Raw genomic sequence first — 26,337 nt, forward strand, 5'->3', positions numbered from 1 at the left:
TCAACAATCAATCTGTTCAGTGGGCTTTCCTCTATAAGCTTCTGATCAGTCTCTGCCCCTCCTGGGGCTATGGGCCATTGACCCTTGCCTCCACCTTTTTCTGGTGTCAGGCCTCTGGCCCTAGTCTCTGCCTTTCTTGGGGCCGTAGGTTGCCAACATGGGCTCTGCCTCACTCCTGTGTTGGGCCTCTGGCCTGGTCTCAGTCTCTTCCCCACTGCTCCTCATGGTGTTTGATCTGTCCTGGATTTCCCCTCCTTGGGATGTACTATAGCTTGGGCCCCATGCTTGACAGGCTTAAGCTTTGTCAGGTCAGGGTGGGGAGGGCAAGTCTACATGGTGGAAGCCTATGCTACCCTTTGCTCCCCATCGCCACTGACAGCCAGCCAATCATAGGGAGGTGAGTCTGGGGAGAGGAACCATGCTGGCCATCCATGCCACTGACCACTCCCTGCTGCTCAGCCATTGCTGACAGCTGGCATAGACACCAACCCTACCTCCTGCCTGTGGTGGGCTCTTTGAGATCCCACTCATCTGGAGCAGAAAACCACAGATGAAGCTAGTGTGCTGCCCTTCAAGTGGGAGTTAGTGAGGGTCTCCAAAGTAGCCTGAGATGCTGGAGAACTGTGACCTAACTTGAATCAGGAGGGGATCTGTTATCTGTTACAGAAGTTTGATAGATCAGCCTAACCTAATTTGCTTAAATCTGATACTACATCCATCCGGGTCTATCTTAGACCAGGTTTCACCATTTGTAATTGGTGTATGTGAGCCAAAATTCTGTACTGTTATGGGTTTAGAACTTTTTTGGTCACTTATACCAGTTTATGTATAATGTCTGCACCTTATAACCTAATAGTCCATGCTGTACTTCTTTTATTAATACAACCCCAAAAACCCTAATTCCTACATTTCTACTCTGACTGGCAATGTGTTTGCTACTTGCCTTACTAGGCTAGCATACGCTACATGTCTCACTACATGCTAGTGTCTAGTGTTTGGTCCACAGAATTTTAACAGCCTATCGCTGCTACCTGTTACACCTTTAGCTCAAGCTCAAAGGACTGAAGAACAACTTATAGATATAGTGATCAGGGATTTATTTCTTGCTGATAATCCATTCAGAGGTCAGAATAGTAGAATTGGGTTTTTTTAGTCTTTTAATATACACATATAAATTCAGCAGAATTTGTTTGGTAAGATCTCTTACTATTCATGTAAAGTCAGTCCTAAGACAGTTACGACTATTGGGGCAACTTAGATGATGTAACAATGCCCCTAGGTTAGTTGAGCAACTTTGCATTATTGGCGATTCTTCAGGAAGAGTGACCTGTCCATCTTCTCTCCTATTATGGATGGCCGTTGGCTCACAGGGAGCTCATCTGCCCTTTGACAGGTCTTGTTTTTAGTTCTGCTGCATGTGTCCACACACCCTCCTCACCCAGGCTAGCGCAGGTCGGGGCGCCAGTTTACTCGCTTACAACCCAACCATGGAACAGACTACAGGTTTACATGGTACCAGGTAGCAGACCAAGAGACACCTGGCTTCTTACTAGACCAACTATATATTTGGGAGAGATGTTAGACAAGCTTTTAACTACAGAATCCCAACAGAATAATAACATTATTATTTTGTTCCTGTTTTTTTTTTTTTTAATTTCTCTCAGTTATACTGCTGGGCTAACTGGAGTGTTCTCAGTGCTGACAGATAAAAGAACAAGGAACTATGGTCTCATGTTCCAGCAAGGGAAGTTTAGGTTAGATATTAGGAAACCTTTTTTCACTAGGAGGGTAGTAAAACACTGGAACATGTTACCAAGAGAGGTGATGGAATCTCCATCCTTGGAGGCTTTTAAGACTTGACTAGACAAAGGTTTGGCTGAGATGTTGTAGTTGGGGATGGTCTTGCTTTGAGCAGGAGGTTGAACTAGATGACCTCCTGAAGTCCCTTCCAATCCTAATATTCTATGTTTCTACCAAACAAATCCTACTCTAGCATATCCCCTGGGCTATCATATCTACAAGAACACCACAATACTTTCTTTAGTAGTAAAAACACTTCACTGAATAACAAGAAAACATATATGAAAATTATATGAAGGATTTATGAGTGGATTATATGAAATGGGTGCTTGCAAGTAGGGACCTGGCTCAATGATCCAAGAGGTCCATTCTAGTACTATGTCTTTTTATTCCTTTTACTGCCACACAACTTTGGTATGCTGTATGGCAAGACTGTTTAAGTATAGATTCTCAAAGGAGCAGATTTATGGTATACAGGAGACCTTAAATCAGTATTTCCTAAATTTTATGTATTTTAATTTACATTTTTTAACATTCTTTGAATATAAGTGACTTTATATACCACTCACACAGCAACAAACCAAAATCTGTTTTTATTTTTTCAGAGCTGAATCTAACTGCCATGCAAATCAATGGCAAATTTCTTATTGACTTGTATGACAGCCCATCTTCATCAAAAAAAAACCCAAACAAACTCCTGCTGGCTTTAGAATTTGAAATGCTGTCTTATAATTGTTTTATAGAAACCAGAGGACTATACAGCATCAACAGAGTTTGTTTTCATTAGTAGCTGGTCAAAGCAATTGTGTGAACAAAATCCTAGATCCATTCAAGAAAACACATTTTGAAACAGGATATTGAAAATAAAGACCATAGGAAACAAAAGTCCATTTACATGCTGATGTCAGCATTTGTGTGTTGTGTGCGCTGTGATAAAGCAGAGCTCTTTTCATGATAAAGATAAATTCATATCCAAACCTTTAATAACAAACAAAACTGATGTTACCTTTTCACATTGCAGTCATAGAGCTCCTTTGTAGCTCTTCTTGAAAACTTGATTGTTAGGAACAAAAGTTATGTTATGTAAAAAAAATATTAATCACTCATGTTATTACGTATGGTGTGCTATGTATTCCAGATTCTGGCTTTATCCTGAATGCTTTGAATAGTCATCCTGTACCTACCAAATGTTGTAATTGATACAGAATCATTGCTATACAACAGCTGCAATAACAAGGTGCTGCTGCCTTTACTTTAATCTACCTCTCTTTCTGCCAGTTTATTATGTTTTGAATTTATTCTTTTGTAGATCTGTAAGCTATCTTTCTTATGGAAATTAATCTTTTTAGAAGATTTGTACTCTCATTTTCAAACACTAATACATTCATTCAAGTATCCCATTATTCAGAACCAGCTGGCTTTTTATCTAGTGATATTTACTTCAAAAAGCCAAGTTAAATGGTATCATAGATTAATTCTCAGGGCACAGGAAAGCTTTTTTAGAGAAAAAGAGATTTGGTAATTACTTAGAATATTGCAATAAAATCACAGAACCTGTCAAAAATGTGTTATATAATTTGTCATAATAGGAAACTTCAAGAAAGTTAATTCATTGAATCAAACATGGTATGCAGGACAAGTATATGATTTTTAAGTTAAATGAAATATAATGATAAACTTAGCTATGATTTATAATAAACTTTGTCATGATTTTAGTTATATATATTTTTTCTTTGCAGAAAGCACTGAAACTTCAAAAAGGGCATTATCCACTGAAATTTCTTACATAAATCAAACTGGAAATAAGACACATTTTACAATTCAATTTAAGATCCCACTGAGACAATAATGTTGCAAGCTGTGCATTTTGCAGAGTAATATAGTAATGTCTAGTTTGCATTTTTGAAAAACCAAATTAATCACACTTTATTGAATATGTTGAAGCAAACCTAAAATTCATCTATTATTAAAAAACTTGTGCAACAAACACAAACTATATTTTATACATAAAGGACAAACTCATTTATTCATTAGGATAAAACACTTGGAGTTTGCATTTTGTAACTATGAAAGAAATGTCATTTGCTATCTGTACTTCTTTTTTGAATTTTTAAAAGCATTCTGTGCAGACGAAGCTGCTTGAAAAATTATTCTAGTACTTTAACATGGTATCAGTCCTGTAACTGTTTGAGGATCTCTGTGGAATCTAAGTGAGAAGTCAGTTTTTAAACTTTGTACAATGTCATAGGTGTATGGGAAAGAAACAAAATATCTAGTCAGGTAAGTAATAACCTTTCATCAAGTATCTTCTGTGCACATTAGATACTTAGACCATATTGGATTTACCTTGAAGTAGTAAACCTTTCAACCTAGTCATAAAAAATAAGCAGTGCTACCTGTTAGGCTAATATGTAGGAAAGCAGAATCCTTAGAGAGAAATCCTGATCCCTTTCAAATCAATGAAAGACTCCCATTGACTTTAGATGGAAGTCAATCAGAGACTACCGTTGACTTCAGATTTTTGTGTTTAAAAGGGATCAGAATTTTGAGAATGAATTGTGAAATATTTCCTTTTCCAGTGAGTAGATGTGGAATGATGTTCTTAGGCTGGTCTTACAGAGGATGATAAACTAAGCACATGACAACAATCTGTGTGCCAAACGTCAGTTATGCACCCTCTTCTATTTACAATACCATTTCTCAGAATAACTACAGGCTACTCTGCCACCTAGAAGGAAGAGAGTGATTTTAGGGGGCTTGTTTCCTGCAAACATCTGATCTGTACGTGTCATTTGTGATTTAAGAGGATAAACATAGCTTTTGTAAAGGTATAGACAAACAATTTTGAGCATGTTTAAAGGGTTTGTACAGAGTGAGAGAAAGCTTTTATTGCACATAAATTGTTCCTTGGTAACAGTTTTGTGTGTCCACTTTTACCCTTCAATAACATAAAACATACCAGGGCAACTTAACCCTGAAGGAAAGGTAGGAGACTTGCCATGGTCTAGCTTGCATTTACTGTAAGTTAGAAGTGAACACATAAAATAGTTACTGCTGAGAAGCTATTATACTATAAGGGCCTTGCTTTTAATAGGCTATAATCTATCTATCCATTTCACAAAATATTGGCAATTAAAATTCATCCATGTAAATGTTTCTCTCCAGAAAACAATAAAATGTGCCTCGCACACACTAGAGTGATCAGTCTACTATCAAGGAGTTCACTTGGAAAAAACAAATAATAAGAATCATCAAAGGAGAATTGGAAAAGTATACTAAAATAGCCTGGAAAAGACATGCATTCCAGTTAAATATTATTCTCTCCAACATCACAGAAAGGCAAAGCACTTTACAATATTGTAGTTCAAGGTCCATGCCTTGAGGAATTTACAGTCTAAAATTAACTCCACTGCTGTTCTTTACTTAAGCGTTATGTATAACAAAGTTTCACTAACCTTGGCAGCAGTACAGTGATATTTTATTTTGCATAGGAATGAACAACGTTAGCAAATTTGCCAACATATTAGTCATAAACAGGATTTTCCATAATGCCATTCAGATGCATCTATTTTTGCTTCTAATTTCTTAGAACATATTCAGTATATTAATTCATGTTGGTACAAAAACATTTCTCTGTCCTATCACCCGAGGATGAGAGGTGGGCCAGCCAGAGATGAGCAAGGTGTGCTTTGACTGAGCATTTGGGTGGGAAGAAGTGGCAAAGTATCTTGTTGGACATGGCTGGTGTGGTAAGGAGACTGAGCTGCTCTGTCCCAAGTAAATAATCAGAAAATAAATGTCAAATAGTTTAATACTTTCCCAGTATAAACCAGTAATGGAATATCTAAATTTAAATGCAAAGCTGTTAACATTTCAGAAATTCCTTTAAGGGTTTAAAAGAAATCATTTGGCTCTTATTTGAAATTCAGACTGAAATGCAAAGCAGTCCAGTCATGGTATGTTATTTACATTTAGCATTTGGTCAAACTGCTTGTGCTTGTGGGTTGTCATGCTGTTTAGGCAGGAAAGCTAAAGAGCAATGTAAGTAAAGCTAAGTTAAGAGTACTTAGGTGTCACACCTAAATGCTGAGGGAAGTGATACTCATAGAGAACAAATTATTTATTTTAATTTTTTCTATGAGAAACGTCACTCTTGTGGAATAATTTGACTCTCTCTACTAATGGGTCAATCTCGTCTGTATGGGGGCTTTAATTTTCACAAAGGCTGATCCAAGATAGGAATATACCCTCCAAGGACCTTGAAAAATCTCACTACCTTTTTTCCCTTCAAAATAAGGGTGCAGTATGTTTGAATTTACCTTCCCAGTTAAATATATAGTGGTGTGTGTGTATGTGTGTGTGTGTGTGTATATATATATATATATATAAAAAAATACGAAAACATAAACCAAGCAGAAAACATTCCCCACTGACCGATCACTGAAGTACATGCAGGGGAGAGGCTGAAAAGGAGGAAAAGAAATAATGATAGTGCTTCATGCATTGCTAGTGGTCAAGTACTTTTGCTCAGATGCTTATATAGTACTGTCAAGCCCATCCTCAAATCCTGTATAGAATAGATAAGAATAACCCCTAAATTAGTTCTAGAGAGTTAATCTTGGAGGCAAAAGGGTTCATCCAGACAAGTGCACACGTGCCTCTTGCAGCATCTCAACCCCCTTTGAGATGCTGCAAGAGTTACGTGTGGGAACAAAAAAAACCTTCCCCAAGCTGCAGATTTGCAGTGTGGGGGCAAAATTATCCAGGGGTCAAAAGCTACCCCAGAGAAAAAAAAGCAGGGCAGGGCCCTGTGGCAACCGGAGGCTCAGTCCTCCGCGGAGATGCTCTGGTAGCCAGCAAAAGTGTCTCTATGGCTGGCCCTCACTCCAGTGCTGAAGCACACTGCCTGCCCATGAGAGGCAAGCAGTGGTACAAGTTGCAAGGACCTGGACCTGACTTCGTGCCAGGTAAGTAGGGGGTTGGGGGGCTGGAAGAAGGGGCAGAGGGCCATGGGGGGGGGCTACTCAGCCCAAGCCCCCATTCATTCCACCAACTTCCTGTTCATTCCCCCACCCCCCACTGGCTGTCCTGCCTGGCCCCAGTCCCCTGCACTCACCAGCAGTAGCAGAAGTGGTTGAGGCCACTCTGGGCTTTGTGGCATAACCCCTCTGAGTGGGGTGCAGCAGGGCTTGGCCCCAGCTGCCAAATTGCACAGGTGCGCCCAGCTCGGTAGGGCACCCCATGCTGTCTTAGAGCACCGGGCCACTCAAACTGAGTGGCACTGAGCCCCAGGTGACAGCCACAGCATCCCTGAGCTGCCAAACAGGATGCAGCACCCTGCTGAGCCAGGCTGCACCCACACAATGCAGCAGTTGCAGCACAGGTGCCAGGCAGGCAGGGCCAAGCCCCGCTGCTCTCTGCTGCCCTGCACTGTGCAGGGGGGCTGTGCCATGAGGCCCTGAGTGACCACTGCTGCTGCTGGTAAGCTGCAGTCAGTGCAGGAGGCTGGAGCTGGGCAGGGGAGCAATGGTAAGGCAGGAGAATGAGCAGGAGGCTGGAGATGAGCAGGGGAATGAGCAAGAGGATGGAGACAGCAGGAGAACATCTCCAGCTCATCTCCAGGAGCTTGTCTCCAGCCTCCTGCTGATTCTCTTGCTCATCTCCACCCTCCCGATTCTGGAGACTAGCAGGGGAATGAGAAGGGGGCTGGAGATGAGAAGGAAACCAAGCAGAGGGCTGGAGATGGAGGGTGTTGGGGGGGGCTGTAGCCCCTGGGGCAATCCATGTGCTGTGTGGGGGTGCTCTGCCCTATGGGGGACAAGGGACTCACCCTTCTAAGCAGCCCTGACACCCACAGCCCCTCACATTTACTCACACGCTGACCTGATTCCCCCCACAACCCTCCATACCCACCCACACACCCGCCCACATTTCCCACCCTATTTCCAAGCCTCTTACTGCAAACCCCACATCCCCTCCATCATACACACACCATATGTGATAAGGAAACCAAAAGCAAGCATTAAAATATATAAATATTTAGGATTTATTTTATTATGATGCTGGAGACACTGGTAGGCTTCCAAATTGCTTTAACATTGTAAATATAGCAATAACATTGCCCATCTAATCAGTCCCTCTCTCTCTCTCTTTCTCTCTTGTTCTAATTGTGGTAGAATGTGGATTTTGGGGTATTTTGAAATGTGAATTTGGGATGCTGCTTCAGCCATCCATTTGGTACAAAGTGTAGTGTCCCCAGATACTCATTGCCCAGGCCCCAGAAGGTTCTGTCTATTTGTCCATCTGATTCCCATGGGCAAGGCCCACCTGGCTAACTAATAGCCCCTTTTTACAGGGGCTAATGGATGAATAGAACAACTAAATTCTTGGGACAACTAATGAAAAAAATAAAATAGGAGTGTTGTGTGGGTCAAAGGGTCAAAACGTGGCAATAAAGTGCACCTGAACAGAACACTGAGCAGAGCTGCCCAGGCTGCACACTCCAGTCCTCAAAGGCATCCAGGGAGTTGATTGACGCCGCCCACCAATGCTCTGCCCAGAAATGTGCAAGGGCAAGTGACAGGAAAGCAGTCCTGCAGCCTCTGGGCACCTTCCCAGCCAAAGCCTCCTTCCTGGTCAAGTACAGGGCTCACTTGGCCAGGGCAGGAGGACGTTGACCGGGAAGTTCTGGGACCTGGTGGGGCTGTGGATGGGGTGAACAAAAACAGAAAGGTGGGGGGTGAAATTCAACCAGAACCTCAAGTTCTAATGCAAGTACTAAATAAATGTGCAGTAACGACTACACAGTAGCATCTCGTGTAGATGTGCCTTAGAAGGACTCTCATATCATGCACCACGGTGAAGGAAAAAGAAGCCAATTCTTGAGCTGTTGTAGGCAGGAATAGATGGAGCATCTAGTTTAAGTGACTCCCTTACTATCATAGCTAGTTGTTTTGATGGAATCTTTGTGGGATTGCTTGTGGGTTTTTTTTTCTTTCAATTATGATATACATCATAGTAGGCAAAACCTAATTGTACAGGAGAAAGTATTGGGAGAATAATGATTAATTGAAACCAGGCTCCTACAGAAATAAAAAGAATTAATGATATATATATAAGACAATAAAGAAAAAAAGGATTGAGAAAATATTTGAAGAAAAGTTCCAAGGAACTAATTAAATGTCATCTAATTCTCATTAATGTCACATTATATCTCTACCTTCCTCAGTCCTTTCCTGTATATTTGGCTGCCTTTGAGGCAGAAAGACTTCTATCTTTATTCATATCTGTAAAACACAAACCTATGTAAATAATAATTAGTCAACCTGGCATTAGAGCTCATGATTTTTTTTTAAGTTTCCATTTTTCAGAAAAGATATGAAACAGAGGACCTGAGTAGTAAGGGTTTAACTGAGAACTCACTAAAGATTCTTATTTGCTTTACTTCCTAAGGTCCCGCAGCATTTTGTTTGTAAATATATCCAACTCCTCCCACACAATTATAACCCCAGTTGCTAGAGTTTCCCCAACCTAAATTATACTATGCATTAAATTATATGCAGTCTTTGGTTCCCTTTAATCTATTAATTACATTATTAAATAATTTAATGTATTAATGTGTTTTTCTTTCTTGGCACGACAAACTAAACACATATTTCTAAAATGTAAAAAAGGAAATAAGTATTCTTCAATTTCTGCCCTACCAAGACAGGTTAAGATTCCAGTACTCTGTTTCAGAGCTGTCACTTTAAATGGGCATATGTTTCAGTAGTAGTTATAGGCAACTTTCAGTCCTTCTGGATCAAGGTGTATGCATGAGAGGTCACCCAGACTTTCAACACATATGACTAGGCAGGAACACGGTGGAGTGGGGCCTGTCCAGACCTACCATCCCCTCCTTAGACCATTGAGACAGAATCCAAAGCCCAGACTGAGTCCAGACGTTTGGGGACTTGATGGGTATAGTTATATTTGTGTTCATGAATGGAACCTGGGTCTCCTGCATGGCAGACATGGATTCTACCACTGACCCACAACAGCAGGTAAGGTTTGTTTCAGTAACTAATGAAGTTATTCTTACATCTCTTATGTGCCTCGGTGGCATTCAAGGATCATTGTGTGTCAAGCACCTTGGGACCCTTGAAGCATGTGCATACAAAAGCATTGGTGGTAGTACACGTTACTAAGATTTCAAAAGAGCATTTTTGGTTAAAAAGTATTTATGGAAATAGAAACCTGCAGTCATGATTGGGAAGATATCAGTACTGAAAACTCAAAAGTTAAAATTGTCTGTTTTTACATATAATAACACGAATAACATATGAGAAGCACGATAGCAGATATAGGCATGTAGATCTTACTAAGTCATGTGGTCCAGTGTATGTATGGAAAAAATAAATGTGGACATTATTGAAAGGTATTTTGTTGTGTTCTTCTGCCAGTCTATATTGTTCTGTTGTCTTTTCTCTTAGACTGTAAACACTTTCTGTTTATACAGGACCTACTACAGCTGTTCCAACTATTAGGATTTTCAGGCTTTACAGTAATTCTTACAGCTACTACTAATCATCACCATATCAGCAGCACCACTGAAATATCTGAGTGGAGAAAGAGAGGATCACATATAACAACAATGATATTAGTTGCGGCAAGCCAGAAGTGATAGCCAAAGAATGGAGAAACTCAGTTTAGATTTCCTTTTCTTCTTCATGTAATAGAATGGTAGCCATCTGATTAATCTCTCATCAAAAGTGAGGCACAGTGTAAAAGGAAGCTAGCAAAAATCTGTCATTGTGGCCAGTTAGACAAATGACAATTTATAGGTCTGATTCTATGAATGGTACTCTATTCCAGCTTTCAGGATAGGCAGGATTCATTGTTCCTAAGTGATTTTAGACAGATGCCTGTCGAGTTGCTTCTTGCAAGTCTCCAAAGGTGAAGATTCTATACCTTCCATAGGCACTTTTTCCCATTGTGTTACTGGTTTTATAGTTAGAACAAATCTTAAATCTGATTTACTGTAGCTTAAACATATAACCATGTGTCCTACCTTCTGTGGTGAGGGAGAACAATGTTTTTTCCGTCTCTTTATGACAGCCTTTCCCATATTTGAAAACTGCTTATCATCTGCCCCCTTTATCTCCTTTGCTCCAAACTAAACATATCTTGTTCTTTCAACTTATCCTCATATGGCTTCCATATTATTTTTGTCATTTTCTTCTGTATCCTCTCTAGTTTCATTGGATCCTTATTATAATTCAGTGCCCCAAATTGTACATATTACTTCAATTGAGATCTAACCAGTGACAAGTAACAAGTAGAATGAGTGACAACTAGAATGGTCCTATTACTTACTATGTCTGGTATAAAATGCTTCTGTTAATGCAAACCAAAATTACATTTGCTTTTCTTGTGACAGCACCACATTGCTGACCCATGTTGAGTTTGTGATCTGCAATAAATCCCAAGTCCTTTATTTTGCTTCCAAGGGGCTCATCTACATGAGACACTGTACTCAAGATTAGAACTAATTACTGCACAGTAAGCATCACCATCTACACGCACAAATGTTTACTGCACAGCAATTTTTTTGTAATCCAGAGTAAATTTGCTACCTGTAAATACAAGTAGCAAATTTATTCAGGAGTAATTATTGCATAGTATGGCAAATATGCTCCCAGTCAGCTGGGCAACAAGGGGTGGGAGATTGCTCCTTGCCCCCTGGAGCTGCCTTCTGCTGGGGAGAGCTCCACCACAATGTCCCCCTGCCCTGGCAGCAGGGAGCTCCCTGTCTCCAGTCCATGATCACGATCTAAAAGACTCTCCCAGCTTGGCCCTGAGGTCACAGGGCTGAGGCTGGCAGATAAGAATCTCTTAGCCCCAGCTCTGCAATCATGGAGCAGAGGCTGAGAGCTCCCTGCTGCTGGGTTAGGGGTCATTGTCCCTACTTGGGCTCTGAGGTTGAGCCTCCCCTGGTAGCAGGCAGCTTCCAGGGGCAGGGAACAATGTTCCATCCCCTGCCAGGAGACATCTATCTTCTGGCCCAGTGCTCCCTGCCAGCCCCTGGGCTGGCACCCAAGGGGAGGCCAGAGAGCCCTGGCTGCTGCAGGGTAGCAGTGCAGGTCTGGTGGGGGGTGGGAGCAGGCTGCTTCCAGGAGCAACAAATCTGCTCCCACTTCCCCAGATGTGTAGACAACTGCATGGGACATCTCTAGAGGAAACCCACCAGCAATTTGCATGTGTAGATGGGCCCAAAGTGTTTAAAAAGTACATAGTCACAGAGGTTTTAAAGTTATTCCTCCCTTCTTGTGTCCTGAAAAACTGTGGACACAACAAGCAGCTGGATTAATGCAAAAGATGCAAGCACTGAATCTATAGCCCCAAAAAAGAAAGGTAAAAAATATCAAACATAACTTGCAGTATGTTTAAGTCTTTGTCGTCTTTTTTTTTTCATTAAATGTGTGTTTTCTGATAAATGATGTGTGTCTTACATCAGACACAGTAGAAGGTGAACTGATATAAGTGGTTGGTCAGACCTTTTTTCTTCTAGTATTACCATGGCAAATAATTGTTCATTCTTTGCCAATTGATTTCACTTTCTACCAAGGACGTGTTCATGATTGGAGGTGAAGTGTAACACATTATTCTCTTGATATGTAATTTTCAAGTTAATTTACCCCAGTGATCATATGAAGAGTAACTCTTAAATAAGTATTATTTTATACATTTCCACTGAACCATTTGTTTGATAATGGTCAGAGCTGCAGAAGCCATAATGAAAAGCATGCTGTTTCTCTTCTGGTTTTGATTGTCCTTTGCAAGCATCATATTGTCCACTTTTCCATGCTGAGAAGCCAAACTGCATTGTAACTTTCCTCTTTGAAATAAATATATTTGCATGGGCATAACTGTGTGAAAATGTTGGCTTTCTCTGGCTATAGTAACTGCCACATTCCCACCCCCTTTATTGGCCTGAATAAAACAGTCTAAAAGACCAGCTATTTTCTCCTTACAATGTAGTGCATTTACCATATTTACTCAAATATAAGATGATCATGAATATAAGATAACCTCACAATTATTAGATTCTATATATGGAAAATGTATAAATTAGTTATAATTTTCCATGTATAGAATCTAATTCTTGGAGCTTTGCCTTGAATTTTTCCCCTTCGCATTGCTGCATCAGGGAAAATATATCCTGGGGTCAGGTAGCCCTCTTGCCTTCTGCTTCCCAAACTTCTGCTCCCTGCAACCTTTTCCCCCACTCATTACTGTCAGAGCCCACTCTGAGCACATGCAAGTGAGAGGTAAATTTGAAAGCACGGACCTTGAAATAAACATGCCTGTAGTAACTTGTATATAGTACCCATAAACTAAGTTCATCCAGAATTATTACAATTTACCTTTTTTGAAAGCACTGTAAATCTTAGTACAGGTACTCCCTGAACACACTATTAAGTAGCACTTTTGTATTTAGTTATACATAATACAAACTATATATGATATTAGTCTAAACCCAAAAGTTCATTGGGCTGGGCCCTACCAGAGTCAACAGCATTTAAACCTATGGTGACCGCACAGCTGAGCACTGCTTAGTATTTGCATGCGCTCCAGATACCACTCCCTCAAACAAAGGAGCTATGTGCTAATTAGCCTTACACTCATAACTGGAACTTGGGGTTCTTGTCACAAGGCCTGGGAGCCTCCAAAAATTCATATGCAGTTGAGGCACAGGGTAACTTAGTCTAGTTCCACCTCATGGTCATACTAATCATACGCAACAAGTTGAGAGAGTGAGTGATAAGGGATTCTAGTTAAACTGTTTCAGGCCCCATTTGGTGATGTTTGCCAGACATTTAAGGCTGGGGAAGAAACAAGAGTCGTTGGAAATGGGAAAGGGAGGTACAGCTCACCTGTGGGAGTGAAGAGGAAGTTGCAATGTATTTAGTGTAGTGGCTCACCATGTCTTGAAAAAAGAGTCAGCACTGGGAAGGACTGCACACAATGAGCACTGTTATTCAGATGAACTGTACTGATTTATCCTTATGGTAGGTTCCCATCAGTGTGTTTGCCCAATATGCGCTGTATGTTTTATAGTTATGCTCAGTGTTGGCCACTTTTAATCAGTTTCATACTTGGTTTCCATTACTGAGTGCATGATAATTTTGGAAGCAGTTTAATGATAGCCAGTTTATTTAATGAATTTTCCTTGTATGTGAAAATGTGTAAGAAAAGGGGCTTTTTTCCTATTGATTGCAGGGGGGAAACCTCAAGTTGTGTTTGAATAAATATGTTATTTTTATATGTTTAATTGACGATTTCTGTGCAGTCTCATGAAGAAACCTTCATTGGAATTTCTGCCTCTGATTAGATGCCTGTTATAGGAGGCAATTATAAAATCAATATTTAATGGAAATACTGTTTAGTAACTAACAGCCAATGTCTTGGTTATGTACTCGTTGGACAAATTTAATTTTTCAAGAGTTTGGATGACCATTATCTAAAAGCTGATTCATATCTGTAGTCTTTTTGATAGCAATTAGAAAATATTTCAACATATGAAATGAATATTTGATACGGTAAAAGAATGTCCTCACTAGTTATTGTGTACATTCAGTGATTACTGTTTCCTGATTAATATCATACTTAAAAGTTTAGCATGTAGCATTTCATTTTGTTTCTCTTGAGCTGTTTGAAGTGAAGTTCTTGCTTACCATTGTATGAATTTAGGTAAAAATCTCACCAATTTTTCAGAGTCATTAAAAAGAGTAGAAATCTGACTAACTGTCTTTAGTATAGTTATTACCTGCATTTATTTGCCAAGAAACACTTGTGATAAAAACAATGGTCATGAGTGAGGCAAAAATCTATGACTGAATTTTTATATTGTTTCCATTGCCTGCAAGGAAGTCTTCATATATGAGATGAAATGGTCTCATAGTTCCTCAGTTTTGTGCCTTTGTGGAAAAATGTGCTTCTTGGAGAATAGCCATTTTTGGTAGTGTTTGCTGCTGTTAGTGTTTATGGTTATTGATGGTAATAACAGAAGTACTTGTGCCAGGCCCATAGACCAAGAATGCTACAGATAGTTATACAGTGTTTTGAATAATTGGGCACATTTTATTATAAAATGTATTGTTTTATTTATGGCCTGTCTGAGAGTTGATTGAAGAAAAAGAAATAACTATCTTGGAAAAAATACCACGTTAGCGTGCTCTACTGGAACTTTCAGAAAATATCATTTCCCCAGCTAATGGTATTTGCTTCTTGAAGGGGCAGATTCTATTCCATCTAGTAGGCACATAAGTGGACTTAGGGCTTTGTTACATATTACACTTTAAGCTTCTCAAATGTTGATTGGTATTAGTGTTAGCTCAGGTTTAGAGTAATTACATGGTCAGGCTATAAACCTTCTCTGACTACCCCTGACCTGCACAGTCTTGACTTGCCACTAGAAGGCTGGCAAACAGGAACCTGGCTAGGAGCTGTAGCTGCGAGGTGCCACTAGAGGGGTAGTAAGTCAGGACAGGTTTCTATCCTTGTTCTAGGTGGGGATGGGTTGGAGAGATGGGTTGGTAGGGGCAGGAGCATGGGGCTGGGAGGGGGAGAGTTTACTGATGAGAGAAAAATGGGAGGTGGAAAAGCAATGGGTAGGAATAGTGGCTGGGGGCTCAGTGGTCAGCCTCTGAAGCCACTAAAGCATAAAATAAAACGTAAAAAAAAATGCAAAAAGGTAAAGAGTAAGTAAATTTTTAAAAATCTCATTTTTAATAAATCAGGATTGGGATTTAGGATTGGGATTGGATAGCCCCAGTTCAGGGGGTGGAAAATTTATCCACACAGAAAAAGAAGGTGGGGGCAGTGGATGCTGCATGTTGGGATGCTGGAGGACTGAAATTTGGGCAACTTATCTCTGGGGAGTGGCCACACACTAATGGAACACAAACTGGGTAACATGGATTGGAGATAAACCTGCCCTGGAGTAGCATAACTTTTAAAATGCCTACAGGGTGCTTGAAACTAGTTTACACATCTTAACATTTAGACAGTCCCAGGGTTAAGAGCTCCCTGAGTGCCTTAAATTAATGTGTAACATGGCCCTTAGTGCCCAAGTGCAATTCTATTACATCCTGCTTGAATCCCTGAAAAATTGTTGATTTAAAAGGTGGACAGGCCTTCCTCACTGCTTTTTTGAGTCTTAATTGCAAGGCTCAGATGGTGGTATGTTACAAAAGTAGATACACAGGTTTTTCAGAGACGCAAGCAGGCTAGAATCAAGTCATTTAGGCACCTAAATCTACTTCCACATCCAATAGGTAGAACAGACTTTGGAACATTTATGCAGTGTCAGCAGGGGTAGCAAAGATATTTAAGTTATTTTTTATGATAATGACATAGTAAAATAGATATTGAGGTCATCATCTGTACATTTTTGTACTTTATGTGTGTCTCTGTATAATTTATTTAATTATAACTATTTTATATAAAGTCTTTATTGAGATCTGTGTATTTGACTGACATGCAATTTCATAAAATACCTGTGTGGTAAGTAAAGATTATTGCCAATTTCAGCTGGCTAAGCTGAATCCCACAGAGGTGAAGTGGCATGCTCAGAGTGAGTCAGGGTTTAAAGAAGCAAAATCAAATATTTGATTTGTATGATGATACCAAATAGACCTGTTCATTGTCATGAGGCCAAGATTACCAACTTTTAGCACATTGATTATATGAATTTCCCAGCAAACATAAATGTTATGGCAGGAATGATCAAGGCTTTTACGGATAAGTGAATTCAGCATAGCTGATACTGAATGTCTCATTTAGTGGTTCCTTGCTGATGAGAAATAATTTGTACCAGGAAACACAGTGATAACTGTGGTCTTTGGGAGATTAGTAGTATTATGAAATTGAAGAATCAGGAATATCAACATGAGTTGTGGAGGTTTTTTTACTTATTTTAATGCTAGAAACTTAGCCTTTCCTTTGTGGTTTATTTTTTTTGTTTGCTTATTTGTTTATCTCCACTTCATGTTTCTTGTACATTTGCTATCACTTCACAGTGAAAGGGCACAGTGAAACGGTGTATATAATGTCTGTCACAGAAGTCCAGAACAAGAAGGAAAAACAAAAAACGAGAGATGTATGTCTTAAAACTAAATGATTTATGCTTGGATCAGGGTGTATTTGCAAGACCGAAAGTATATAAAATGCAGGGAAATCAAATATAGAATTATTTTTACATGTTTCCATCCCAAACTAACTACTGATGCTATCAGTAGAGATAAATAATCCAGCCATCATATAGGATGAATTTTAAAATGTATTTGTAAGAAGCCTTGTTTTAACGTGGAATTATTGTGTGTCATACAACTGATTTCGAGGGAGAGAATAAACACATGTGAAATCCATGCAGAATTGTTGTTTAGTGAAGATGCATTGTATCTAATAGGCAGTCTTTCAAGGAAAGAGTGCTTTCATTTTCACTCAGTCAAACTGAACATGATCAGTAAACACCAAGTAAGCAAAGCCCAATTTTTAAATGTGGTTACTTACTTAGGAGTTCCATTTCCACATTTTGGGTACTCATGTTAGCAGTGAGGCAGATAAAATGCATAATTGGCTACTGAAGCACCTATTTGAGTGCCCATGCATGGGATCTGGGTACTTAATGTTAAACATCCACATTTCTAAATTGGATCCCTGGTGGAGAAAAGCCTTCAAAATAATACTCTATGGTCAGTCTAGTGCAGTATCAATTGAAATGCAGTTTGAAATGCAAGGTAGAGCTTCCAGTTCTCGCTTCAGGAAGTGTTATGCTGAATCTGGAACACTTTGCATAATTTAATTAATTATGCCACTAAAAACTGATTTTCTCTCAATTTAAAGCAAACAGCTTTTATAAGGGTGAACTACAGCACCCAGGGATATCAGGTGTCCAAGCTCTTAATCCTATTATAAAGAGTTGACAACCACTGATGGAAACTGGAAAACGTAAGCCTCCAGCAGGGCAACAAGTAATGAGGAAGAATGCAGTAGATTTTTAAAGCTTTTTGAAATGACTGTCTGTATGACAAAATCAAATTAAAAAAAGGCAAGGGAATTGCTGGCTGAGGGATAACACTTATTTTAGTTTTATATTAATACAAATAGCTGTTTCCTCTAAAAGAAAAATTGTTGAACTCAACTAACATAACAAAAACACAGCAAATGGCCAATGCTTGCTGATTGTATCTATGCTTGTCCATATAAAGGATTAAGAGTAACTTGCTGTACTTCAGAAGTGATTTCTGCTCTTATGGCTTGGATAGTCATGATGATTTATTTACATTGTAAACTAAGGTGGGCAAATTATATTAGACTTCAACGGTGCACCTACCCAAGATGCTACGTCGCTGTAGTGATGAGCTACAGTGATGTAACATCAGCAGGGACAAACCATGATGCCAAGACATGTTCCAAGTGTCAAAGAATTTCTCACTGATTAAGCATTAGCTTGGATGGTAGTCCTTCTGGATTTTGTCCCTGCTATTTCATTACATTACTTGTTTGCTGACACTCAAAGCAATGGACACAAGTAGTTCTAAGGCATAAAAATATTTACTATCATTTACAAAAGCTCTTATTTGTGTCCAGATATGAAATGCTTTAATCAGAAACTCTATAGCTTACAAAATTGACTCTATCACAACATGTCTAAGAAACCCTAGAAAGATTCCCACTTTTTAGAGATGCATTAGATTTCAGATGCTGCATAAAATGCAAATTCACTTGCCCTATTTTTTTCTATTTGCATATGACAAAGGTCAGCTTTTCGCAATAAAAAACTGCATTTTATCTTAACACATACCATTTACATACCTTTAACCAGATAACACATCTGTTTTTTAATACAAGCGGAAAAAATAAGTACAAATTTAAAATAGAAAACTTGTTGAGGCTAAAAGTATTATACATAAAATGGGGTGGGAGGGGAAATGTGTAAATGATCCAAGTTTGAATTAAAGTCCATAAAAAATCATTTTGTCCTCTTGCCTTCTTTAATTTTTTTTCTAGAGAGCCCTTTTCAGGGCCTGGAAAAACCATATGAAATCTTCAGAACAAAACTTGAATTTCAACAAAGATTTTGTAATGGTCTTAGGCAGGTAGGAGTATTAGTTGTGGGAAGATACATAATTGAGACCCTACTGAATTTAAATCAGTTTGTATAGTCAGGTTCTTCAAAAATGTTATCTGGAAAGCATAAAATGTACAATCTATTCTGATAATAAATATACCATTTAGGGAAAAAAAAGACATATAGGAAACAAAAATAAAACAAGCTATTTTTCCAAATGATAGCTGAAAGTCCAGTCTCACTGGTGGCCAGCATATTTGAAAACCAGATACCATATTTACTTGTGTATCACACACTTTTTAATGAAGACTAATCATCCCAAATTGGGGTGAGTGTCTTAAGCAAGGGATATGATTTCTAGGCTGGAATGGAGGCATGGGGTGCTGGAATGGCTGCCCAGGCTGTTCTTGGCTTCCAGCCACAGGGATCAGGGGAAAAGTCCATTCATCAGCATCATTCACCTTCCCACTAAAGCTCCACAGGTAAAGGCGGTAGCTTTTGGCTGAGCAGCAAGAGGCAGGGGAGTGATGCTGATGAATGGATTCTGCCCCTGCTTTAGGTAGCCAACATTTAGCACGGTAAACTTGTGCTGTAGCAGGTAAGATTGGATTTTTTTTCTTTGTTCTACTTTTCCAAAACAAGGTGATTGTCTTATTTTCGGGATGTACACATAAATGTGGTACTTCATATATGTGTTGAAGCATCTGACTCTTCAAAATTGAAGGTGATGTACCCACCTGTCAGAAAACAGGATCTGGTCCTAAGACTGTCATGTCTTGGCAAGCTAAGATATAAACATTTGATAAAGGTTCTTTCAATTCCTTGTAAAATAATAAAGGTATCCAGTATAATTGATTCTTTTCATTGTTTAATAAAACCACATTGTTTGATTGCTGGAGAATTTGGACTGAATTTTCATTACCTACTTCTGAACAATTTACATTGGGATCTAGACAGTATTGAGCTAATGAGTTAGAATTTATATTGAGCCTTAACTGTCTTCATGAAGTAGCTAGGAAAAGAAAATTGTGGCAGTAACTGAGTATTTTTCATTATAAACTATGTTGTACAGCTTTTACAATCAGGTTTTTAATAGATCTAGAGAATTAAATTGGAATTTTACCAACTTTGTGCTTTTGTTATCTCATAAAAATATTGTTTTAAAATGTCAAGACTAATGGGCTAATCTAGCTGCTATTGAAGTAAGTGGTATATAGACTATGTCCTACTACTGATCAGCTTATTGTGAAAAGTAGCTTCAAAAAGTGAACAAAAAAGGAGAACCTGAAGGAAATTATTAAAAGCTAAATAGAAAGATAATGTTCATTAAATAGATTGTGTTGGTCATAGCCTTAAAAATCATAATCAAACAATACATCTATCCTGCCTTGGCAGGTGTATCACAAACAGGTCCAGGGAGGTGATACTTCCCCTCTATGTGGCATTGGTCAGGCCACAACTGGAGTATTGTGTCCAGTTCTGGGCACTGCACTTCAAGAGGGATGCAGATAACCTTGAGAGGGTCCAGAGGAGGGCCACTCATATGGTTAAGGGCAGCAGGTAAACCCCTAGAAGAAGAGACTGAGGGACCTGGATCTCTTCAGCCTCTTCAAGAGATGGCTGAGAGGGGATCTTGTAGCCATTTACAAATTAAGTGGGGGGAGGGGAGGCAGCAAGAAATTGGAGATGCTCTGTTTACTAGAGCACCCCTTGGAATAACCAGGAACAATGGCCACAAACTGACAGAGATTAGATTTAGGTTAGACATCAGGAAGGACGTCTTTACAGTAAGGGTTGTCAGCATCTGGAGTGGGCTTCCAAGGGAGGTGGAGCTCTCCCCTACCTTGGGGGGATTAGATAAACACCTGGCTGGGGTCATATAACCCGAGCGCTCTTTTGTGCCCGGGGCAGGGGGTCAGACTTGATCCCCAGGGTACTTGTCTCTGATATGTCCTCCATAGGAGGTCTATATTGAGCAGATGCTTTTTGGTATTGGGTGGTGGAACCGGAGCGTGCTCCATCCACTCCATGCATTGACCTGGTATTGCAGTGCTTCCAGGACCGGTGCAAAAAAACAGAAAAAAAAAAAAAAATCTATTGAGGTCTCTTCCGACTCTAACAACTATGAAAACCTGTTGAAGGCACTGAGCATGTTCAATAAGTAGTTCAAAATTGGGTTCCATATACAAAAGGGGCTTACATATGTTTATATACATATTGTTAGTATACAGTGTTCATACTTTTATTTAAAAGACTTTTAAAGTTGTGAGATCCCTTAAAGTTTTCATCACATCAGTTATATATATACAAATCAATAACTTCTGTGTGTGTATATGTATATGTGTGTGTGTGTATGTGTGTATGAAATGTTGGTATAAAACTGAATATTTCTGTTTTACTATATTGTATTAAAAGGTACAGATAGTCACTGTAGTGAAAATCTGATTTCTCCATAGTCTGATATCCTGCTATGCTGATCATCTGTTCGTTCAGATTCTTTCTTACTTTCAGTAACAATTAAACAAGCACAAGATTTGTTGGAATGGACCTTCTACTTTTTATATTCTGTAAAATATAATGAAATATAAATGGAATATTTATCTTTGTAGCAGTGCTTGTATGCTGCTTGCCATCAGTGAGTGATAATTTTAATTAATATCTCCAGTTTTATTTTAATACCAAATTGAAGAACAAATATGAGCAAAAGTTAAATTTTACTGGCCATGGTCAGACAATACAAAATTTCATAAACTTGACATGTAAAAATACTCTACCGCATAAAAAACAAACAGTGTATATATAGAATTACAAAAAGATAAGGGAAGATATTAATATAATACATATATAACATTAAATTAAAAAATACATTGCTGATTTCTCATTGGAACAATTTTTTAAACCCATTTTCTAGCCAGAAATTAAGAATTCAGAGTTTACTAATTTTCCAAATCAACTAATACAACCCTTTGTGTTTCTAACTATAAACTTCAAATGCTATCCTTACCTGATTGTCTGAAAAGATGGGTTTTCCTCCTGGTTGAAAACAAAACAACAAAAAAACAAAAACAAAATATAAAACAACAACAAAACCCCCTTTCCCCAGCTCCCATATTCCAAAAACAAATTTGCCAGCTGCAAAACGGGTTCAATTGGTGCCCTTGCTAACAAATTCACACATTGCAAATTTGGAGTCTTCCTTCATCCAAATAATTTATATTCATTCCCCACAGGCAGCAGTGATGGTTCTTGGGATAAAGAAAAACTTCAGTCTCCCCCCACCCAAGGATCACAGGCCTCTGTTAAGCACCCCAACTTGCCTGGACAGCATAATCTTCCAGTTAGTCATCCTCTCAACCCTCTTCAACAGAACCACCTTCTGCCAAATGGTACGGGTTGACATCTTTCAACACTAACATCAGCAGTTTGCAAAGTCCTGTCTTTCTTTTGTGTTTACTTAAATAGGCCTTGCAAAATAAAAGTTGTGGGCAATATGATAAGCAGGGGAAGGGTAATAAAGAACAAGAGATAGATACAGTAAAACTGAAACTTAAAACAATTCTTAACCTGTGCATCAGTAGCATAATAATTTATTGGTAAGGCTTCTTACAGAAAATATTAAAATAGACAGCATTTATAACGAACAGCAATGGATTAGCTATGGTATGGTACAGCATTACACTGATCTGAACAAACTAAGAGGTATACCAGCCTCTCTCTCTGTATAAATAACATCCTAGTGGGAGTTATGCACACACATACATGTTAAATGTTCTGTATTGAAATGTTGGAAGAGTTCAGTTTGAAACATGCTTGGTGCCAGTCACTTCAACATCATTTGCTCATGAGAAAAATATATTAACATTTTATCTTTAAAAAACCAGATGCATATTTTCATGCCTTTTGTTTTTTCTTTCCCTGTAGGACTGGAACTTCCTTTTATGATGATGCCCCACCCATTAATTCCTGTCAGCCTACCTCCAGCATCTGTCACAATGGCAATGAGCCAGATGAACCATCTTAGTACCATTGCAAATATGGCAGCAGCAGCACAAGTACAGAGTCCCCCATCCAGAGTTGAGACATCTGTTATCAAGGTAAACATCAAAGAGAAATATTGGTTATACATAGTTCATTTCTATACAGAAGGATGTCAGGTTACAGTAAAGTTGTTCTCATCAGATATCATAAACTTAGGGTTTAATGTTCACTAAATGTCATGCAGTAAATCATAAAGATGTACTGTCTTTGTCTACATGAGGCACTACTGAACAGTGGTTACTGTGCATTTATTTTGTACTTGTATAATCAAGTATGAAATAAATGTGCAGTAACTAGAGTTAATACTAGCCTAATAATACTGTGCAGTAGCATATTAGCACTCTTTGTGCTGTGACATGCTACTGTACAGTATTACTCAGCTACTGTACAGTTAGCATCTCATGTAGACACACCTAGTATGGCAGTGCTGGCATGAAAAATCTCATTGGAAAACCCAACTGCAGTAGATACTGATTTTTGGCATTGTTTATGATGTTGGTAACTGGAAAGTCTTTCTTCTGACTTAATATTGAATTAGTCCTTTAGTCTAGAAAGGTAGAGCTGTATTATTCCACCTATTAAACACCAAAACAGATTTTAATTCCGCTCTGTTCAAATCCTGAAAAATCTATTAATTCATCTACTTTTGTAATATGCTACTGTTGTATTCTTAAGATTGAGTGACACAGAGGAAGTATGGAGAAAGAAGAGGAGATACACACCTCTTGTGTTAACAGTTTTTCAGAGATATGTAGTGAATGGAATAGAATCACACTTAGATGCCTAAATCTATTGATTTGACAAATAGGTAGAATAGAATCTGGTCCATAGTTTCTGTGCATTTCCCAGATAAGTTAGATGTTTGGAATATTGATATGCTTTCTAGGGATCTCTGTGAGCAAATCTCTCCATATATATATATCTCTATATATATATATATCTCCTTTGATGCTTTTGAAACTTCCACTGAAAAATAAGTCTCCCACACACACTCCAACCTGGAACTCCAGCAGTTAAGATAAACGCTACTCTTTTCAAGATCTCTATCTGGTATGCTGTAGAGTTGGCATTCCTAGAGCATCATAATTTCACTTCCAGCTTTGGTGGAGGACTGTCAGGGTAGGGTTTTGAGGTTTTGTGTAGGCAGTATTGAAACTGTGGTGGACACCTGTCCTACCACATTTATAGAGTCTTTTTCCTTCCCTAGTAAGGGATGCTCTGCTGAATTTTGCATATATTTTTTTCTGAATATTCATATTGATTTGCCATTTATTCATCTTTTATTTTACCTGCTGCATTCTTTCTTATTCTAATAAATGTGATGTGAAATACTACTGGCTTAAGCAGGAGGTGAACTCTCCAGAATGTAGGTGGAATACTGAATGTATGTTAGAATGCTCTTCTACCAGTTTGATTGCATTTTTACTTTGCAGGTTAAAGGCTGCATTCCAGCTTGTCAAACTAAACAGATTTTCAGCAGTCCCTAAAACTGCCATTACAAGTTTATAAGCAGATCAGCTGTATTCACAGGAAAAAAAGATTTGCAAGTGCAGTTTTATATTCAATTTTGGAGGCTCGTTTGAAATCATTTCCCCAGTGCAATCTTTGTAGTTAAAAAAATATGAAAATTGTAAAGAACTGTATGATTGCCTAGAATTGTAAAGAACTATATGATTGCAAGTATATTACAGAAAAAAAGAAAGAAAATACATTTAAGTTCCTTTCAAAGTCAGCAAATTTCTGATTTTCTGTGGGTAGAAAGGCAGGGCATTCCAATAACCTAGGACCATGTTTCTGACAGTGCAGCTTCTTCTAGTTAAGCAAACAGGGGGGTCAAATGTACTCACCTCAGAAAGTGAGAAGCTAAAAAGTGTGACAGAAACTTGTTAAAGTGATTAGGACTGGGCACAATTATGACTTTTCAATGTGAGTCTGTCTATTATTCTGATAGGCATGCTGACATCAGAAAATAACAGTGGAGCTATGAATGTAGATGCATCTAAACAAAAGCCATACTTAGTTGCATTATGATTCCTGCCTCTCTGTGTGTTCTGTTTTAACTTGAGTGATAGTTAGCAAGAGGTACGTGATACCAGCACTGTTTCCTGGAACATAAGAGGTGTTATTCATTCTAAATTTATTTTCTAAATTGCCATAGTGATCATTCCTACTGCAGGAATATATGATAAAGAATATAGTGATACTGAGAGAGCAGTGGAGGACACAGTGGCTGACACTGCATTCTATTTGTTAGTGTTACAGCCTTTAAATATTATGACCAGTATACTTATTTTTCTGCATCCTGCACATATTACACAATTTTCCTAGCTTTTTATCATCTAAAGTACCATATCTTATTTTATATGCAAGAGCGAGAAATTTAGTCTGCAGTGGTCTTTGGCATTCTCCCATAGAGCTAATTACAGGTACCACAATTCTAAGAACACTTTTTTCCCCACTGTCTGTTCTTCCAGACTCCTTTACTGCATATTTATATAACACAGATAGCTGGGGAGAGAGAACAATTACCAACAAAGGCAAGGTTTTCAAAAGTAAAAATGTTGTACTTGAAAAAACATACGTTTTTAGACGGTCTTTAAACTTTGGCCTATTTATATGCATGTACATGGGCTTTAGGGATTACCAGAACAACTGTTTGTTTTTCACTACATTTTTCTATGTCACATATGCTAAGGACATAAATTACACGTAAACAAGTTTAAGAGATCAGAAACCAGTTCAAATCTGTAACACAACATGTCACAGGGGCACTGAGGTGCCCTGTGACTTAAAGGATAAGAGGAGAATTGTCAAGCAGCAGAGAAGCGCAGCTGCGGGTTGCTGGGGCAACCAGCTGGTCAGGTGACTGGAAAGGGGTAGGGCCAGGCCCTTTATAACAGCTCAGGTGGGAGCCCGAGAGTAGTTCCCTTCTGGCGGCCGCAGGAGCAGGAGCTCTGCGGCTGAGCTGAGTGGCCTGCGCTGGGGGTTGCAGCCTTACTGTGCTGACTGGCTGCGATGATGCTAGGGATAAGAACACCCTAAAGGAAGGTAGGGTTGCGAGCCCTAGAAGGGCTTGGAGTTTACTTTGTGAGCGGGGAGGCTCTGCATTGTTTGTGTTGTAGCCAGTTGGCTTGGGTTTCGGTTATAGTTACCCCGGAGGACCGGGTGAGGCTGTAGGGGTGAGAGGAGGCCTCACGGGGGCTCCCCAGCAGCTTGGGGGTTCCCAGTGCCCAGTAGGGGCACAGTGCCACAGTGGCACAGCATAAGGAGTCCAATAAAGTTCAGGAGGCTTACAGTGGTTTTAAGGCAAGAGTTTAAATCTACGGCAGCAATTAATAAATCATCCACATATTGTAACAAGAGAACTTCATGCTCATTATTCC

The 26,337-nt window shown here is 39.0% G+C and overlaps 1 protein-coding gene and 1 long non-coding RNA gene across 2 annotated transcripts in view; one reads left to right on the top strand and one right to left on the bottom strand.

Moving 5' to 3' along the window:
* The window catches only part of DACH1 (dachshund family transcription factor 1), a 527,995-nt gene that overhangs the window by 329,238 nt on the left and 172,420 nt on the right, over positions 1–26,337 (top strand). The window contains exons 4-5 of the mRNA XM_019529808.1: positions 22,147–22,302; positions 22,838–23,010. Of these exons, the coding sequence (XP_019385353.1) occupies positions 22,147–22,302; positions 22,838–23,010 (329 nt within the window). The remainder of the gene's footprint in view (positions 1–22,146; positions 22,303–22,837; positions 23,011–26,337) is intronic.
* LOC109306452 overlaps positions 22,292–26,337 on the bottom strand; it is a 7,578-nt gene continuing 3,532 nt past the window's right edge. The window contains exons 2-3 of the long non-coding RNA XR_002099996.1: positions 22,892–22,999; positions 22,292–22,380 (exon numbers count right to left, since the gene is read on the bottom strand). This is a non-coding gene — a long non-coding RNA (uncharacterized LOC109306452). The remainder of the gene's footprint in view (positions 22,381–22,891; positions 23,000–26,337) is intronic.

The sequence above is a fragment of the Crocodylus porosus genome, unplaced genomic scaffold (assembly GCF_001723895.1).
Source record: "Crocodylus porosus isolate Cpor-Errol unplaced genomic scaffold, CroPor_comp1, whole genome shotgun sequence".
Classification (NCBI taxonomy): domain Eukaryota; kingdom Metazoa; phylum Chordata; order Crocodylia; family Crocodylidae; genus Crocodylus; species Crocodylus porosus.